Here is an 18,446-nt window from a genome sequence, read left to right on the forward strand (position 1 = left end):
GAGCTGTATCATGGTAGTGTCAGCACATTAATATGACTCGACTGCAGATAAAACTCAGACCTGCCCCCCCGTTACCATGGCACTTGTTCGTAACCGTTTCATGTTGCTGGGAAATAAGGTTCCCATGTGAAACCTCTGTGTCTTCACGTTGCTGGCAGGCACGAGAGCCCTTTGTTTGACTTCATCGAGAGCTGCCTGCGAAATAAACATGAGATGGTCATTTATGAAGCGGCCTCTGCCATCATCCATCTCCCAAACTGCACAGCGAGGGAGCTGGCTCCTGCTGTTTCAGGTCAGTTGAGGCATGAATTGGGTTTGCCACGCTGCCAACTAACACGGTTCATTTGATCCGTTTCATCCATCGTCTTGGCTGGGGGCAAATGGCGGATTATCTGGTGATTTATAATTGCAAAATAATGCTTAAAAAGTAAGATCACGTCTTCAGACCAGCATAAGTCTGCCATGTCCTTCCTGTGACACTGACATGGCCCTGCAATAGTCCAGGTAATTCGGGGACTCCTTGTTCACCCTTTGAAATGTCTGGCAAAACTCCTGTAGATGCAAAACCTGACCTGAAAGCATTATTAAGTTAACGTCTGAATAGGTTCCCTAAATTTTTGTTACTGGTCAGATTAGATCACCTGTGATCTAAGCAGAGGTAGTTGTTCATATGTTACTCGCTGCCTGCATGAGAAGGGTCAATTCCAGTTGCTCAAATGGCATTGAAGGGCATCCTAAAAACTGAGTTCTACTTTCGCTTTTCTTGGAGGTGACAGGTTGGTTACAGAAGGAGCATTTAAGCCATGTTTGAATACAGGGGGCACGTCCAGATGAGCACAGACATTTGTTTCCCCAGAGACAAGTACCAGTGACACAAGGTGTGCCTTGTGCTGCTGCTACCTGTCCCCAGGGAACACCTGTGCCATGCGTGCTCTGGTGCACAACAAGTTACCCCAAGTGGGGTAAGGGAGGCTGGAGCCAGCAACTGTGCTGGCCCCAGCAGCCTTACCTGGAGTCCTAGGGGCTTCCCGGGGCTGCAGCTGCAGCAGGAAGCCTGGCCAGCAGCCAGAGTATGGTTCCACCTGGCCAGACTGTGGTTTTTGGTGGCGTGCACTATCGCCATGTGTGCCACCCCACTTACTTTTTTTTTTTTTTTAACCTGGATTTTTTTGACCCTAGGATCTCCTGGGGTCAACAACAAAAAAAAAAAAAAAAAGTGGGTCTGCAGCACTACATACCGCACCTCCGTGCTCATCAGGACACAGCCAGATTGTCTTAATCTGTGGCAGAAGTTAGGCCAGAAGTTCCTCAAAGAATAACACATTTGACTGCAACCTTGAAATGCCCTAATGGCAAAGGCAGTCTTTGTGAGCAGATCGCTAACCAACCTCTCTCTCATTCCTCCTGCCCATTTGAGACCTTTCTTTTCTTGAACTTGCTGTAAGTAGGACTGGCTTGTGGTATGTAACCCCTGGGTGTTTCAGTTGCAATTCAAATGCTAGAGTGCTGCAGTTTCCCTGACATCATCCAGTGCCTGTTGTGTCAGATGAAGTAATTCTTTGCTGCCCTTACACTGGTGTGTTCTGGTCATGGGGGAGCAAAATGGAAGTCTTCGAGCTTGTTAAGAATGAGCATATGGGGAGGGTGTTAACAGATCTGAATCCAGATGTTTCAAATCCACTATCCTTTGTAAAAGCATGTAATGAATCACTTCTCCAAATGCTTTATTTTCAGTGCTACAGCTCTTCTGTAGTTCACCCAAACCCGTCTTGAGATATGCAGCTGTAAGGACCCTTAACAAGGTGAGTGTTTCTGAGACCCCTTCTCCAGATATTTCCAGCATAAATTTCAGTGTGCAAAGAGCCCAGTGTGCAAAGGGGCTGGACCCGATGATCTTGTGAGGTCCCTTCTACAATCTGTGAGCCAGACTTTATCACAGGATGGTTCACTGTGTAAGGAAAGAAGGGTTTCGCTTTTGTGATTGTAAAATTCAGCAATCATAAGACCATTTCCAGCCCTGCTAGAGGGCCTGCCTTCCCCTGTATAGGTTTTGGCTACAGCAGAAATCTCTCCTGTAAGCAGAGTAATCTCTGCTCAGTTCTGAACCATGGACTCTTAATGCCTTCTAATTGGATCCCTGCTGCGGCCGTAACACACTACCACGTACCATAAGAAAGTAGCGGTTCTGAAATGTTAGTGATATAAAGCATTGGTTTCTCATCCATAGCAATTTAGCAGTCTGTAGATTTGAGTATGAGCTGGAAGCGTTTGGATAAGTGAGAGCAACCTACTATGATTTTACACGTGCAAACTGCAGGGACTTAAAAATATAATACATGGAAGAGTATTGCAGCTGTCAGCACAAACAAATCCTTCCTACCAACTTAGCTGGCCTAGGGCATGTGATTGTATCTCCTGCTACTGCTGGCATTACCAGCTCTGACCACCTGCTCTTTATAGCTGAGGGCATTATTCCGGGAGCTAACAATCATGAGGCTTTTGATGGTGCATGGGGGTCTCCGGTTTGCTTTCTATTGATGGCTAAGCTGTCGATGCCTGTCATTCATTCCACAAGTACTTGGCCACTATGGGAGACCCCAAGTGTTTTGATCTCTGCTGCTGTTGCAGACTTTCAAGTCCATACCACTTATACTGCTGCTTTCATATTACTGACTTCTTCTCCAGGTGGCCATGAAGCACCCATCTGCAGTAACAGCCTGCAACCTGGACCTGGAAAACCTGATCACCGACTCCAACCGCAGCATCGCCACCCTGGCCATCACCACCCTCCTGAAAACAGGGAGCGAGAGCAGCGTGGACAGGCTCATGAAACAGATCTCCTCCTTCGTGTCGGAAATATCGGATGAGTTTAAGGTGCAGTATTGGACGCTTCAGCCCTTTCTGATTGCAGCCTTTCCTCCTCTCCTTGCCTTGACGAAGCTTTGCCAATGGCAGAGAGAACTTTTTCAGTGACAGAATCCTAGGAAAGTAGGGTTGGAAGGGATCTCATCTAGTCCAACCCCTTGCTCACGGCAGGTCCATTCCTAGCTAAACCATCACAGACGGCTCTTTGTCTAATTTATTTTTAAACTCCAGGAACAACCCAATGTCCAAAGCATCATAAACACCCTCTAACTTGCCACAGGAGGACAAGAGCACTGAATGTCCTGCCACTTGCAAGGACAGAGCATAGTTTTGAAATCCTCCAGAGATCCAAGGGTGTTGTCGTGTCCAGTGAAGCCACCTGCTGTTTTGAGAGAGGCAGGTCCGCCTTATCTGCAGCTTCTTGTTTTCCTAGAAGCTCAGATGGGATCAGAAGCCCTCTGCCTACTCTCAACACGGGTGCTGTCACTGAGAACTGTCAGCACCAGGTTCAAGGGTCTTGCAGGAGGGAGGGTGGTTTTGAGACGATCTGACAGTATCCACGGTAAGGTGGATCTTGCAGCACTTTGGGGTCTAATTAAAATGGTCTCTAAGCTACATCAAAAACCCACCAAGACTGGTATTTCCCAACCTCTGAACCACAGGAGTTAAAGCTGCTCATGCCTCTTGTAGCACGATCTTGCAGCCTTTTATAGCACAATAGTTTACTCTATTTACCTGAATCCAAGATGATCCTGAATATAAAAGGATGCCCCCCTCCTCCCCCCCAATAACTAGATTCTATGCATGAAAACTTCATAAACTTGGTATAATTTTCTGTGTATAAAATCTAATTATTGGAGGGTCCTCTTAAATTCATCCCCTCCACACCCATTACTGCAGGCAGTGGGGGGACAGGCAATGAGGGACAGTAATGGAGCAGGTGGTGAGGAAGGCAGTAAGGGGCAGGGGTGGAGGAAGCATTGGGGGAGGCATGTGATGGGGGAGGGGCAAGCAGTTTGCCTCTTTTGCCTGCCCCCTGGAGCCTCGGAGACCCGTCCCCCCTTTCTCTCTGTTTACCTTTGCTCCGGGGCTGGCAGGCTCCATCCCGGCTACATCCTGGGGCACAGAGCACAGCCCCATCCCAGCCTGGTAGCAGCAGCAGGGAGCTGCCATCACTGCGATGAGGCCATTCGGTGTGCTGTCAGAGCAAAGGCAACCCGGGGGCAGGGTGAGCAAGCAGTGCAAGAGGGAACTGGGGGACAATGAGAGGGGGGAGACTACAGGAGAGAAGTGGCAAGGGGGCAAGCAGCAGCTGCTATTACAGCTCTGACCTGGGGTTGGGCCTAGAGCTGGAACTGCAGCAGGTGTCTACCCCCTCCCCCTCCAACTGTCTCGTAGTCTACTCCAAGGCAAGGGGCTCTTCCCCCATGGAGGGGAGGGGTACCTCATCTTGGAATTGAGTAAATATGGTCATCTTCAGCAGGGCCCCAGATTGAGGCAGGGAGCTGCAGGATTTGTTCCCATTAACGTCACAGTTAAATGTACCCCCTAACAAGCGCTGTATGACATGCTAAAAGAATCACTTCCCCATCAGTGAAAACCAGTCGCTTGAGATGCAGCCTGGCATCTCTCTCCCAGTGCGTGTTAAACCTACATCATGCTTTTGAGATAGGAAGGGCTGAATGCCAGAGCCATGTGGAACAGCAGAGGCCACTGCCATACTAACGCTTACTGGCCTCAAACTGGGTCTGGCTCTTGGGGAAACCCTCCCCTTCCCCTAGCCATTCTGACACTCTGGGAGGCCTTTGACTTGCTCCTCCTGAACACAGTCCTATGCCCAGCTGGCACGTAATCTCAGTACTGGGTTGGAGTGCCATCTCTAGAATTGCCCCCCACCTGTTTTTTTTCCCTCCCTGCCACCTTGAAGAGCTGCAGCTGTGAGAAGTTTCACAGAGAAGTTGATGCCTGCCTTTTCTGCTCTCTTGCAGGTGGTGGTAGTGCAAGCCATCAGTGCTCTCTGCCAGAAGTACCCCCGGAAACACAGCGTGATGATGACTTTCCTCTCCAACATGCTCAGAGACGATGTAGGTCTCTCCAGCCACTAGCTGGGATGGGGAGGGGAATCCTCTGCTCTGTCTGAAATGTGACTGGGCTCTGTTTCAGAACATCAGACCTTGCTTGGTGCATCAGCCACCAGCCTGGGCAGGTGTACTATCAGGAGTAGTCCTAGAATTGGACTGGAAAGGACCTCGTGGGTCAGCCAGTCCATCCCCCATCCTGTAATGGCCTCGGGCCATAGGGATGGAGCCATGAAGCCAATGGTCACTCGCTTCTGGCCTGTGGGCCAGATCTGGCTACAGAGCCCTTTCATCCGGCCCTCGGGTCTCCCCATGGGCCTGAAAATTTGGCAGTGGGGGAGCGGTAGCGGTGTTAATTGCTGTTCCCCTGCTGCCAAATGTCTGGACCCTTGGGGAGCCCTGCAGGCTGGATGACAAGGCTCTGGGCACTAGGACACCAATCCGTCATCGGATCCAGTGTGCAGGGCTGGAGGGTCGGTGCCACCGCATGATTCTGGGTATCAGTGAACAGCCTGGTTTCCTCAATCGAATGAGGCTGTTCATGGGATGAGGGCAACCGAGTGCTCCTTCTTGCCCAACACAGCGCTGTGTTCTGAGCAGCGCCTGCAGGCTGAGCGTTCTCGCTGCTCCTCCCCTCTCCCGCCAGGGTGGCTTTGAGTACAAGCGGGCCATCGTGGACTGCATCATCAGCATCATTGAGGAGAACCCCGAAAGCAAGGAGTCAGGCTTGGCTCACCTGTGCGAGTTCATCGAGGACTGTGAGCACACTGTCCTGGCCACCAAGATCCTGCACCTGCTGGGCAAGGAAGGCCCCAGGACCCCGGCTCCGTCCAAGTACATCCGCTTCATCTTCAACCGGGTGGTGCTGGAGAATGAGGCTGTGCGGGCAGGTGAGCTGCTGCATTGTGGGCGTGATGGGTGTTGGGTGCGAAGGAAGCTATTGAGCTCTGAGCTGGAGGGGAGGGGGAGAAGGCACAGCTCATGGCTGTCTCTTCCTGTACCTAATCGGGACATGGTTATGGACTCCTCTTATTAGTGTGAACTCTGGATACACTTTCTCTAGAGAGGCCTGATCACACATGCAGCAGGTAGCTGCTAGTTTCTGGCGTGCTGCTGATGAGCTGTGATGTTGGAGGTAGAGTGATGGGAAGGAGTAAGGAGGGAATACAACCCCATGTCCCTGCAGTGCAGGTGTGGTATGCTGAGCTGCCTGGGGCATGAAGATGTCCTGTTTCAAGGGGAAAGCATTTCTCCTTAAAACTCCCTTGAAAGAACTGGAGAAGGTCCAGAGAAGGGCAGCAAGGATGATTAGTGCTATGGAGGGGCTTCCATTGTGGGAGAGACTAACGAGGCTGTCCGCTCTGGTTAGAAAAGAGAAACTTGATGGGGGACATAAGGGTTTACGAAATGCACAATGGCAAAAAAGTCGGTAGGGATTTATTATCGACTTGTCTCTGAATACAAGAACTAGGGCTCACAAAATGAAACTAGTAAATAGTGATTTTAATACAAGGAAGTTCTTTTTCACACCGTGTGTAATGAGTGTGGGACTCATTGCCGCCAGGTGCAGTGGAAGCCCAGAGTTTAGCCAGATTCAAAAAGGGGATTGGACATATTCTTGGAGGAAAGGGGCATCAGTAGCTATTGAGCATGGGAGTGAGGGGCACAGCCTCTGAATCAGAATTTCCTAGACCTTCAATGCTGGAGGCTGCAAGGGAGAGAAGAACAGGGGAAAACAAACCTAGTCGTACCCAGCTCACTCTCCCTTTTAGCCTCCGCTCTCTGCCCGTGTGTGACACGAGAGACTGGGCAAGATGGGCCTTGGTCTGACCCAGTCAGTGGCAGTTCTTAGGTTCTAGCTGTCCTCAGAAACCTGCCACACTCCTTTCCTGGATGGATCTGCTTTGAAAATGTGCATTTAGCCTTCCCCTGGCGAAGGGTGCAGTTATCTTCTGCTGCCCATATCACAGAAAATGAGGGCTGAAGGGACCTCAGGAGGTCACATCTAGTCCAGCCCCCTGCTCCAAGCAGGACCGGCCCCAACTACATCATCCCAGCCAAGGCTTTGTCTAACCGGGTCTTCAAAACCTCCAAGAAAGGAGACTCCACCACCTCTCTAGGTAACTCATTCCAGTGCTTCACCATCCTCCTAGTGAGAGGTTTTTTTCCTAATATCCAACCTAAACTTCCCTTGTTGCAACTTGAGCCCATTGCTCCTTGCTCTGTCGTCTGCCCCCACTGAGAACAGCGCAGCTCCATCCTCTTTGCAACCCTCTGCAGGGAGTTGAAGGCTGACTGCCTGAAGTCACTGTTATCTACCTGATATCAGTGATCTCTACCAGACATATATATACTACCCGACATCACCTTGCCCCAGGCCAGCAGAGGAGCTGGTGTACCAGGAAGGGGAAGCAGCACCAACCAGTTCCTACTGTAGCAAATCTTTCTCTTCCAGGTACTATTTCTTTAGCCTTGAGGCATGGAACCAGAGGTGCAGCAGGGTGGAGACTTCACCCTAGTAACCTAACCACAGCTCCTCCGCTTAGGGATCTGAAAGTGTACTTAAGTAGGGAGCTAAATCCTCCCCTTTGTATCTGCAGAGCTGGAGCTGGCACTGAAGTGGAATTAGGTTTGTCAGCTTGGCTATAGTGTTACCGAGCCCAGTATCAATGTCCTCGGTTACAGCTTGGCCCAGGCAAACAATGATGAATGGCGCGGGCTTCTGTGGAAAAGGAGCTTGTTTCAGGTGACTGATAATGGACGCGTGTACAGTACACGTGACGGCTGGGGCCGGAGGGACCGAGGCAGTGTGTGCTTTGGGTTAGGAGCAGGGCTGAGGCATGCTCGTGGGGTGGGACAGCTCACGGGCAGCACCTGTTGTACCAGAGAAGAGCTGAGATGGGTATCAGCTGGGCCAAAGGCTCCTGGGACAGTCGGGCAGGTGAGCTTGAGAGCGAAGGACAAGGAAAAGCAAGGGGAGAAAAATCTTTGCTAAGAGCTGGTGATGGGGGAGGCAAACTGCCTTGGGGCAGTAGCGCACGGGGCTGCTCTGCCGCTGTGAAGGGCATTAACCCCTCTTCCGTCCCTCTGCTCTCTTCTCCAGCTGCCGTGAGTGCCCTGGCAAAGTTTGGGGCCCAGAACGAGAGCCTCCTTCCCAGCATCCTGGTGCTTCTGCAGAGGTGAGCTGGGGAAAGCCCGCCACGAGTACCCTGCTCCCTGGCATGATGCAAGTCTGTGGGGATCCCGCCTCGTGCTGTGTCCTTTGACACTGTAGGTTCAGTGAGGCCGTACTGAACCCACCCACAGGCAGGCTCTTCCCACAGCAAGACCATGCACTGAGCAGGTGCTGGGGCCAGCAGCAGCGCTCTCCCTTCACTATACGAGGGAGCTGCTGAATGATGTGCATGGGGGAGATCTCACCCGTTCGGTCACTTCCGCATCCTGCGACTTGAGGAAGGGCACGTGGGGTCTGGTCCTTCAAACTGCTCATCGTGGGCAGTATATCTCTTGTGCTTCCTGAGCATTTACTCTCTTGCGCTTCCCTAGGAACGGGCTACCTAGGGAAAGTGTACCGGAGGAGTTCAAGGAGAGGGCAGGCAGCCACTGGTCAGGGATGATCTAGTGTAGCGACGCCTGTTCTACCTTGGGTACTTCCCATGTTTCCAGGCTTTGCTGGTTACCCCCGCACCTCCCTTTCTGTTATATGTCAAGGTGTTTTTAAGCCTTCCTCTGAGGCATTGGATGCTGGCTGCAGCCCGGGATGGGGACTGGGCTGTGCCAGTGCTTCTGCTGGGACCAAAACTGGGTCCTGGCTGGAGGGTCTTGCCGTTCCCCTCTGGGTCAGACTGATCACCATGTTTGGGATCAGGAAGGAAATTTTACCCCATGTTCACATTGGTACAGATGGTGGGGGGTTGCCTTCCTCTGTAGCAGGGTCGTGGCCTTTCCCTGGGATCTCTTGAGCCTCTCTATTAACAGTGTTTTATAGAAGCAGGACATTGGCTGCCGTGGTTCCCCTGCTTTACCTGTGGCAGGTTTGGTTGGGATGTCTTGTTGTGTCAAGGTCGATAGTCATTTTAGGAAGAGGTTAGATGATGGATTTATATAGGATGGTTTGGCTAGGGCTGATCCTGCCTCAGGCAGGGGGCTGAACTAGGTGACCACTGGAGGTCCCGCCCAGCCCTACTTCTCTGTGACTATGATTTGGCGTGGAAGTGTTAGCCCCATTTCACTCACAAATGAAGTAACTCCCAAGGTCAAGTCGGGGCTGGTGGTTGGGGTTGAAAGCCAGTTTCTCCTGGCTCCCAGCTCCATGCTCGTCCCAGGATGGCTATTCGGCTTCCTCCGCCTTCCCTGCGCAGTCAGTTCCAGCTGGGTGCAGCCCCCCTTCACTTGGGTAGCCCAGCTCTGCATTTTAGACCAGTGCTGGGTTTTGTCCCTAGGGAGGGCGGAAGAGTCTGGTGTGGCATGAGCTGCAAGACCGGTGGGCTGAAAAGGAGTGTGTCTGTATAGCACTAAGTGTCACCCACTCGGTCCCAAACCCCGAGCAGGTGGCTGCACTGATGTGTTGACATAACGTTTCCTTTCCTGTTCCCTGTGGTTGGGTTCACGCGCCTGAGAATAAAACTACTTGAGAAACCCCAGGAGCTGCCTGGTGCCCGACGGGGGCATAGGCATTGACTTTTTTATTTTGCAGGGAGGGGCCTAAAATGATGCCCCATTCGCCCCCTGCGGCACAAATGGAGCAGGGCAGGGTTGGATGCACACTGCCTGCTGCAAGCTAGGGGCTCCCCACACTGCTGTCCTCCCCCAGGAGCTCCGTGCCGGCTGCGCCACCATGGCAAAGTGCCCCCTTGCCTGCCCAGTAGCAGTGGGGGTGGCGGCACATAGTTGCACCCCCCGCTGGGGTGCCTTGCCAGGTGGCATGGCTGGCATGGGGCTCCTGGGGGATGGGCAGCAGCATGGGGATCCCCTAGCTTACAGTGGGCAGCCTGCATCTGCCCCTGCCCCACGCACAGATTAGGGGGGTACATGCCCCTTCCTCACCCCCAGGAGTGTGTGCCGTGGCAGGGATCCAGCCCCCCCCCGGCCCCGTGGATGAGCCACCTGTAGCTCTGTCCTGCTCCCCACCTGGCTGGGCAGCATCCCTAACCCCAGCCCCACTCTCTCCCTTACTGTGGGGGGCCTCAATCTACCCTGCCCTCCCCTCCCCACAGTAGACTTACCTGCAGGCAGCTGGGGGACCTGCTTTCCACCGTGGCCTGGGGCTGTATTCCCAGCTGCGTGCATGTGCACGTGGTGCACCCTGCAGCCCCTTGCAGGCTAGGACTGTGCCAGCCAGCAAGGGGAAACCTGCCGTTTCCCACGTTTTTTCACAGTGAATGGAAAACTCAGATCCATTCACAGTGCTGGGAATCCAGGACAAATGCTGTCCCAGAGTCATGCAGCTGGGACCAGGACTTGATGTTGCCCTTTCAGGACTGTCCTGCCCAATTAGGGACGAGTGGTTACACTGCCCTCTTCCCAAGGGGGGCCAGGATCCTCAAGCCCTCATACTCAGCGCCTACACTGTGGGGTGTCTACTGGGACCCCTGATGGTGACGTATGAGGTGCAGGCGTATACTTTAATGGGACCCAATCCCAAGTTAATGATGTGCTTTGATACGATGCCTCTCCAACTGATCTCCCTGGTTCTTTGTTAGGTCATGCTTGCATATGGAAACTTCTAGTGACCTCTGTATATTTAACACGGAAGACACTGTGTACAAGAGAGCAGTGTGAATTATTGTATTAGCATATGATGTTGCTTGTAGTACTGGCATATAGTGTTCTGTGAAATGTGCCAGTCCATCAGGACAGGGTAGGCTACTGTTGCCACGTCTAGTCCAGTTTCCCTTCTTGACCCTTCCCGTTCCCTGGGCAGGTGCATGATGGACAGCGACGACGAGGTCCGTGACCGAGCCACGTTCTACCTGAACGTGCTGCAGCAGAGGCAGCTAGCGCTGAACGCGGCCTACATCTTCAATGGTGAGCGAGACGGAAACAGCCCTGCTCGTCCCAGTCCCCTGCGCTGTTGCTTCCTGATTGGACGTTGCTGCGGTATCATCCGCTGGGCTGATTGCAGCGTGGGTGCAGTCATTCCCCGTGCAGCCTCAATCGCTGCGTTCTGGATACCTGGAGCGGTGTCAGGCATGCTGCTGAAGGCAGCAACGCTTCTGCTTGTCCCTGTGTGAAGCATAGAGGAAACACGGTTCATGATGAAGCCAGAGCAGAGGTATTGGTGATTTGGGCTCTGGGTCCAGCCCTGCCCTGCTGGCTGACGTAAGACAGGTCATTCACCCTCTGTCTTGTCTTGTCTTGCTCAGTACAGAATGGGCATGACCCATCTCAACGAGGGGCATGGTAGCTGTTGCCTTAGGATCCTTGAATTACATGGGCCAAATGTTCAGACTCGAAGTATTGCTGCTCTCAATCGGGTGCTTGCTCTGCCCTTGGTCCCTTCTGCAGAACTGGTGCTCTTGCCTTGTCGGCATCAGTCCCTGGAAGCACTCCTAGTGCTTTGCTTATGACTTGAGCCAGCCACCATGTTGTACAGGAGCATTTGGCCCTTTCAGCAGCTTCCCTTGCTCGGTTCCAGAAAGCAGGTGGCTGAGACTGACTGGGACGTCCTCCCACTCCCAGTTCAGTGGACAATCTGTATTCCAGACCAGAGCGGCGAATGCTGCCTGATGTGCTGTTGCATTGGACCTCGAGCGGTTCCTAAGTGGAGACCAAGACCCCTTTCTCTGTGTTTTGCAGGGCTGACTGTGTCTGTGCCTGGGATGGAGAAGGCCCTCCACCAGTACACGCTGGAGCCTTCTGACAAGCCCTTTGACATGAAAACAGTTCCTCTGGCTACCACACCAAACTTTGAACAGAAAGCAGGTAACAGCCAAGCTCCCTTGACACAGCCTGCTCCAGGAGTGGGGCAGCATAGTGGGTTAAGCTTCCGGGTTGCTATACCAGTGCCCAGACGTCCAGGAGTAAGGCGGACAGCTTGAACACATCGCTTACTGCGCCCCGGGCCTCTCTGAAAGGTCCTGTCTGGCTCTTGGGTGCAGCAGAGTTGGGCATTCACCGCCAAAGCGTGGAGCTAGCTCACTTATCCATGATCCAAACTCTTCCTCTCCTGTCCTACTGAAGCATTTGCTTCTGCCTTCCAGAGCCCCCGGGTGGAGAAGGCATGAGGAGAGGAGAGAGGGGACCCAAAAGTGTTTTAAATGACTGTGCTAGATCAGAGAATCATAGAGCAGTGGGGCTGGAAGGGGCCTCCAGAGGTCATCTAGTCCAGCCCCCTGCCTGAGGCAGGATCATCTCTTTCCAAACCACACAATAATCTAAACTCTTTTTAAAACTACTGTCAACCCTGACAACCACAAAACATCACACCTGAACCTGCCACAGGCAGAGCAGGGGGACCGCAGCAGCCAATGTTCCTGCTGCTGCAAAGATTGATAATATGTGCTCAAGAGATCCCGGGATGAGGATCGCACCCTCTGCCACACAGGAAGGCAAAAAGCCCTGCAGTCCATTCAAGTCTGATCATCTCTCATGCCCCAGCGCCTTTCTGATCTTGCAGGACTGTTAGAACCAACGTTGTTGTAATCTTCCTCCCTTCTGCCCTGCCCATTTGATCCGAGAGCTCCAGGAAGCAGTGATTTCAGTTACCCTACCTATATGGTCTCCTGGGAACAGGTTAGATGCCAGGTTAGAGTCTTGTTAGAAATGGGAGCCTTGTTTCAAAGGATTCTAGTTCATACATCCCAGCTCAGCTGCTGTTTGACACATGGTAGCTGGAGCAGCTGTGTCAAAGCCAGATGTGCATTCCTGGTGTTTCACTGCAACCGGGTGTAAGACTAAGTTTGGGGAATCCTGGTACTTGAATTCGGGAATCTTTCTTCTGGGCGGAGCACAGGAGACATGTTTAGCAGGCCCAAGAACTCGGATCAGAAACAGCTTGCTGCAGAAAGCACGACTGCTTAGTGAGTCTGTGTGGAAGACCATCCAGGGGGCCTCAAATATCTCTTTTAAGAGACTTAACAGTGGTATCTTTGCTTCTTTCCTTGCAGAAATTGCACTAGTAACCAACAAGCCAGAGAAAGTCGCACCATCTCGCCAGGACATATACCAAGGTATGGGCTGAAAGGATGGGGGGGGTCTCATGCTTCAGGTGTTACTGGTGTGCTGTGTCTTCTCACGCAGGGAAGAGGTGACTTTTACCAAACTTTTCCTTAAAACGTGCCTGAGTTTCTGTTTCTCTGCAGAACAACTTGCTGCCATTCCCGAATTCAAGAACTTGGGACCATTATTTAAGTCGTCTGAGTCCATGCAGCTTACAGAAGCTGAAACAGAGTATTTCGTTCGCTGTATTAAGCACACGTTCACCGATCACATAGTTTTTCAGGTAAGCTGAGCCCCTTGGCTGGACTCCTTTTGACACCTGGGCTTCTTGCAAATGTATTGGCATTTAGTGCATGTTGGAGGAGAATAGCCTGTCCTGGTGGGAGCTTGCTGTTGTAACCTGACTGAATCGGGAGTTTTGAGTGATAGAGGCCTCAGGTTGCTTGTCATTGGGGCTGGCAGACTTATTCTGAGGCTCAAAACAAGGAGATGATCCAGTCTGCTCTTAAGAGTTCCCCCAACTAGCAGAGTGGGGGTCAGTGAATAGAAGATGCCATTGCAAGATAAAGCTAGGGAAAAAGCTGACTGCAAAAAACGTTTTTGCTACACGCAGCCCCCACCCCTCTTTTGCTTCTCTCCTGCAGTTTGACTGCACAAACACCCTGAACGACCAGTTACTGGAGAAGGTCACTGTGCAGATGGAGCCATCGGATGCTTACGATGTCATTTGCTACATCCCAGCAGCCAACCTCCCTTACAACCAGCCGGGCATGTGCTACACTCTTGTGCAGCTGCCCCAGGACGATCCTGCTGCAGGTACCAATTGAGAAGGAAGGACGTTTCGCTTATGTCAGCCCCTCGAACGAATTCTGAATCGATCCCTGGCGAGATTTCATTCGACTCCTAGGGAAGCAGGGCTGGAAGGGACCTCCAGCAGCTCCCCTGCCTGAGGCAGGATCAGCCCTATCCAAACCATCCGATACAATCCGTCATCTAAACTCAGTTGATCTGTTCACATTGTGCTCATTTACTGTGTACCCTGCATGTCAGATTCTGCTACTTTTCTCATTCAAGTAGCCAGTCTGCTTAGCGTTTGTGTAGGACTGAGCTTTAGTCGATATATGCGCACTTTTGACCTGGCTATCACTCCAGTGGATGATTGAAAAAGAAAGACAATTAAAGGAATCTGGAGTCAACCCAGGAGAAAAGGGTTTGTTGCCAGGAGCTTATCAGAGCTGCACGTTGGATGTACGGGCACTTGGTGAAATGACATACAGGAGCAGACCCCGCATAACTGAGATGCCAGCAAGATGGGCCCCAGCGTAAAAGCAGGGTAGCTCTTCTATGGTAGCTGTCCCCCCTCAGCCACAGGGTTAAAATCTCTGTGAATCTGGGGAATGAGAGAATTCCCTCCCAGCAGAGAAGGGGACTAGTCTTGCCTTTGCACTTAGTGAAAACCCCACTGAGGCTGGATTTGGTTTCACCTGAATGTTCAAGGCTGGGGCCTGATTGTCACTGGAGATTACTACAGTTAGCCTGAATCCCTGAGTAAGGGCCCATGTCTCTGGTTCAGTCTGTCTGATTTCCAACAGCTCTTGACTCTACTTTGACCTAGCTCCAAAGTATTAAGCATCATTGGCTCCCATGTGCTTTCGCTTCTGCATATCACTAATCCGGGAGCCTCCCCTGACCTTAAACTGAGTGTAACAGTCAGGCTGTGCTGTGCCTGTAGCTTGGGGATGGGCCAGGTATACCGCCATTCCTAGTCCCTCGTTGGGCTCCAGTATTCGGCCTGGGTGGAGGACGCTGTGTTCCCCACGCTCTGACGTGCTCTCCCTTCCCTCTCCCTCCACCAGTTGCTTGTACTTTCAGTTGCACGATGAAGTTCACAGTCCGTGACTGCGACCCGAACACGAGGGTCCCAGAAGATGACGGCTACGATGACGAATACGTGGTACGTCTGTTGTAGAGCCTGGGTGTTTTGCCCGTCACTTGGGGGTTGTGAGCACAGCTGCCCAAGCCAGCTGGCCGTCTCCTTTACTTCACACTCTCCTTTGTTTCCATCCCCAGACTGCTCCAGCTTTCAGCCCCTCATCTTATTCCGATCCCTTTCCAAACCTCCCGCTTCTGCCGAAAGCAAACAGCCTTTGGTGCTAGAGTGCAGAAGCTGGACGGAGACTCAACTTAGTCTTCTCTGCGTGACCCTCTGCCAGCCTTCCTCCTGCCCCTGCGCATTTCTGTTCTCTCCCGGCATGTCTGGGCCCTGGATTAGCTCTCCATGGCCTCAGCAACGTGCCTATTACACTTCTGGGCACGGCCTAAACTCCTTCACGACCATGGCGGCCTGAAGGCTGCTTGGAAGTGACCCTCCAGAGTAAGTCTAGGCACGTTCGCCTCTCCCTGAGCTGCCTTGGTACCTGCTTGCTGGATGTCCCCTCTACCAATGCACTCTTGCCTCCCTGAAGTAATTGTTTAACAGTCTTAAGCCTCACTAGTGGCCACCAGTGGGGCTGCCCCTCTATTATCTAGGGCCTGTGTTAGTGGGCAGTCCTGAGAGAGAGAGCCAGGCCCACTGGGGTTGTATCAGAAATAATTCTAGGCAGAGCTGTTGCCCAACTTTTCCCCTTGCAAAGAATCGTCGCCTTGCAGTGTAACCGTGCACAGCCGAACACCTCCCTTGTTTCTCTCCCAGCTGGAAGACCTGGAGGTGACAGTGTCCGATCACATTCAAAAGGTCCTGAAGCCCAACTTTGCTGCCGCCTGGGAGGAAGTGGGAGATGACTTTGAGAAGGAGGAAACCTTTGCTCTCAGCTCAATTAAAACCTTAGACGGTGAGACAGCCCCCCTGCTCTAATAGGTTGGTGACCCAGCTGCAATGGTTGCCCTGCTTGGTGGGAGTCTTCTGGTGTCTGGTAGAGGCTAGTATCTCAGTGATCCAGCAGCAGGGTTTAATGCGCTAATGTCGGGCTTGGGAGCAACAAGAAACCACTAACAGCAGCAGACTGGGGAGGGTTATAGTCTTAAGCTGCCCCTGGCAGAAGAGGCACTGTTAGGTGGGGAGACTGCAGAGAGGTCTCACCCAGGTAGCACAATGTGCTGGCTGCATGGTGATTGGAGAAGGTCCGGTGAACTAGAAGTGTTCCACTTCAGTGCCAGGGTTCCTGTAAGCAGAGACCGGGTGCAAATAACAGTCTCCTTCAATCTTTGACTACAGAAGCTGTCAATAACATCGTCAAGTTCCTGGGCATGCAGCCCTGCGAGAGGTCGGACAAAGTGCCAGAGAACAAGAATGCCCACACGCTCTATCTTGCCGGTAAGTACTGCCCCCAGTGGGCTTCATGTTTCCATGCTTCCCTCACTCCCTGCTTCGTCCTCCTATTGAGGAACTAATGATGCGCCCCCTGCAATGCAGACTTGTCCTGGCAGTTAATGCTCCAGTAGGGCACAGAACTGTTTTCTGAGACCCTTCTATAGAAAGGCAAGATCCATCTGACGGACGAGGGACCTGTTGCCTTCGAGGGATACTGTTTGGCACATGCCTTTTCCAACACTGCTCTTTCCATTGGGTATTAAAGAGACTAACCTGTGGATTAGGTGCCCTGTAGATTGAGTTCTCTGCCCACTGTGAGTCTGAGGCCACAATGCATCGGGGCACTTCCTAGTTCACTCTTCCTGCTCACCAAAGTCCATCCTGATGTCCCAGGAACTGAGAGCTGCTGTTGTACTTGGCTGCACTCCACATTTCTTGGGAATCCCTGAAGTTGGAAGGACTCTAGAAAGCTCTTATGCCCTCTTACTCTGCTATTGGCTATATTGTGCAAAATTGCACTGAAGCTAATGGTAGATTAGAATATTAAACCTGCAGGCCAGATTGTACATCTGCTGGAGTTGGATAGAGATTCCCACAAGTGTCTGCATATGGACTAGATGTTTGTCTAGATGATTGTCTGCCTACGGACTAGATGATTGGGAGACTGGACTAGATGCCCTCCTAGATGTCGTTTCCAGCCCTGTGAGTCTATGCATCCATTTCAGAAAGGTCTGGAGCAGTCTAAGCCAGCGCTTGGAGGCCTTACCTCTATGGACCTGGCTGTCCATTGTCTTTGAGCCATTTAGTTTAGCTTAGCGTCACAAAGGGCCACTGGGCGGAGCCCCTCCAGGCTCCTCTTTCCGTCCTCTCTTGCCTATGGCATGGAGCTCCGAGTAGCTCTGCTCATGGAGCATAAAAGGAAGGAGATTCACTTTTTCACGGAAAGGCCGTTAGCTTTGGCTGGTTGGTTTCTAACCTAAGTCGGGCACCCTCGGTCTGTCCTAGCAGTCTGTTAGAACAGCATCCATCTGGATGTTGTTGCTACCTGTCAACCACTTGTTCCAGAGGTGACCTAAAACTTCAGTTGGCTCCTCCATTAGCCAGGTTGTGAATGCACGGCAGTCAGGTTTCCAGGCTCCAAATCGCTGATTGAGCTGCTCTAGTATTACTCTATAATTTTATCCCCAGGTGTGTACAGAGGAGGCCATGATATCCTGGTGAGGTCCAGGCTCGCCCTTGGAGATGGTGTGACCATGCAGGTGACTGTCAGGAGCAAAGAGGAAACGCCTGTTGATGTAATCTTGGCCTCTGTTGGCTAAGTCCGTGATAGGCTGTCAAGTGCAACACTTAGTTCCTGTGGCTGGGACTCCACCAGCGGGCCCCACACTGGTGCCTCAAACACCTGTCTCCTTCTGCATGTAGTTTTTACTCCTCAATTTGGTAAATATTTTGTATGTTACAGTAACAGTGGCATTGGCCGGTTAATACCGGCTTCTCTCTCTCTCTCCTCCCTTCTCTGGTCACGATACATTCCTGCCTAACTTATTGCCTCTCTTGTAGAGAATGGGGAAGTTTCTCCACCTGGTAGAGGATAAAAACCAATGAGTCTGACTTTTGTCAAAAGAGATTTTTAATAACAGAAAATAAACATGGATTCTTCCAGTTCACAGTTGTGGGATTCCTGATTCAAACTGCTCCTAGTAAAATAAAGTCTCTACACTACCACAGTAGTAGTGCACACTCTCTAATCCATGCCTGTTGCTCTAGCTTTTCTCAGTCCTGGGATAAGAGAACTCCAGAAGCTCGGTTGAGCTTGTGATAAACCTCAGTTCAGAACGGGAAAAGCAGCCCAACAAACGTACACCCCATCATTCAACAGGAAACTCTTGTTATTGAAGGGTATTTGAAGATCCCAGCAATTTCACAAAGCGATAGCTCTTGAGGCAGCTTTAGAATCAACTTAATGAGTCTTTCCTCCCCCACCCCCGTTTCTGTGGAAAAAGACCAACGTACAGAATATTTTGGTAGTGTTG

General features: G+C 51.8%; 1 protein-coding gene across 4 annotated transcripts in view; it reads left to right on the forward strand.

Annotated features, from left to right (window-relative positions):
- The window catches only part of COPG2 (coatomer protein complex subunit gamma 2), a 32,368-nt gene extending 14,290 nt beyond the window's left edge, over positions 1-18,078 (forward strand). For 2 of the 4 annotated variants that reach the window (XM_025213491.1, XM_006031833.3), the window contains exons 10-24: positions 159-292; positions 1,735-1,802; positions 2,686-2,874; positions 4,854-4,949; positions 5,527-5,833; positions 8,047-8,122; positions 10,867-10,970; positions 11,742-11,867; positions 13,052-13,114; positions 13,247-13,386; positions 13,748-13,919; positions 14,960-15,057; positions 15,796-15,934; positions 16,318-16,416; positions 17,602-18,078. In XM_025213491.1, coding sequence (XP_025069276.1) covers positions 159-292; positions 1,735-1,802; positions 2,686-2,874; positions 4,854-4,949; positions 5,527-5,833; positions 8,047-8,122; positions 10,867-10,970; positions 11,742-11,867; positions 13,052-13,114; positions 13,247-13,386; positions 13,748-13,919; positions 14,960-15,057; positions 15,796-15,934; positions 16,318-16,416; positions 17,602-17,732 — 1,942 coding nt within the window. In that variant the 3' untranslated portion in view covers positions 17,733-18,078. The remainder of the gene's footprint in view (positions 1-158; positions 293-1,734; positions 1,803-2,685; positions 2,875-4,853; positions 4,950-5,526; positions 5,834-8,046; positions 8,123-10,866; positions 10,971-11,741; positions 11,868-13,051; positions 13,115-13,246; positions 13,387-13,747; positions 13,920-14,959; positions 15,058-15,795; positions 15,935-16,317; positions 16,417-17,601) is intronic. The other 2 variants (XM_025213493.1, XM_006031834.3) reach the window with 1 other exon arrangement.
- Positions 18,079-18,446: the final 368 nt, after the last annotated feature.

Source organism: Alligator sinensis, unplaced genomic scaffold (assembly GCF_000455745.1).
Source record: "Alligator sinensis unplaced genomic scaffold, ASM45574v1 scaffold888_1, whole genome shotgun sequence".
NCBI lineage: Eukaryota > Metazoa > Chordata > Crocodylia > Alligatoridae > Alligator > Alligator sinensis.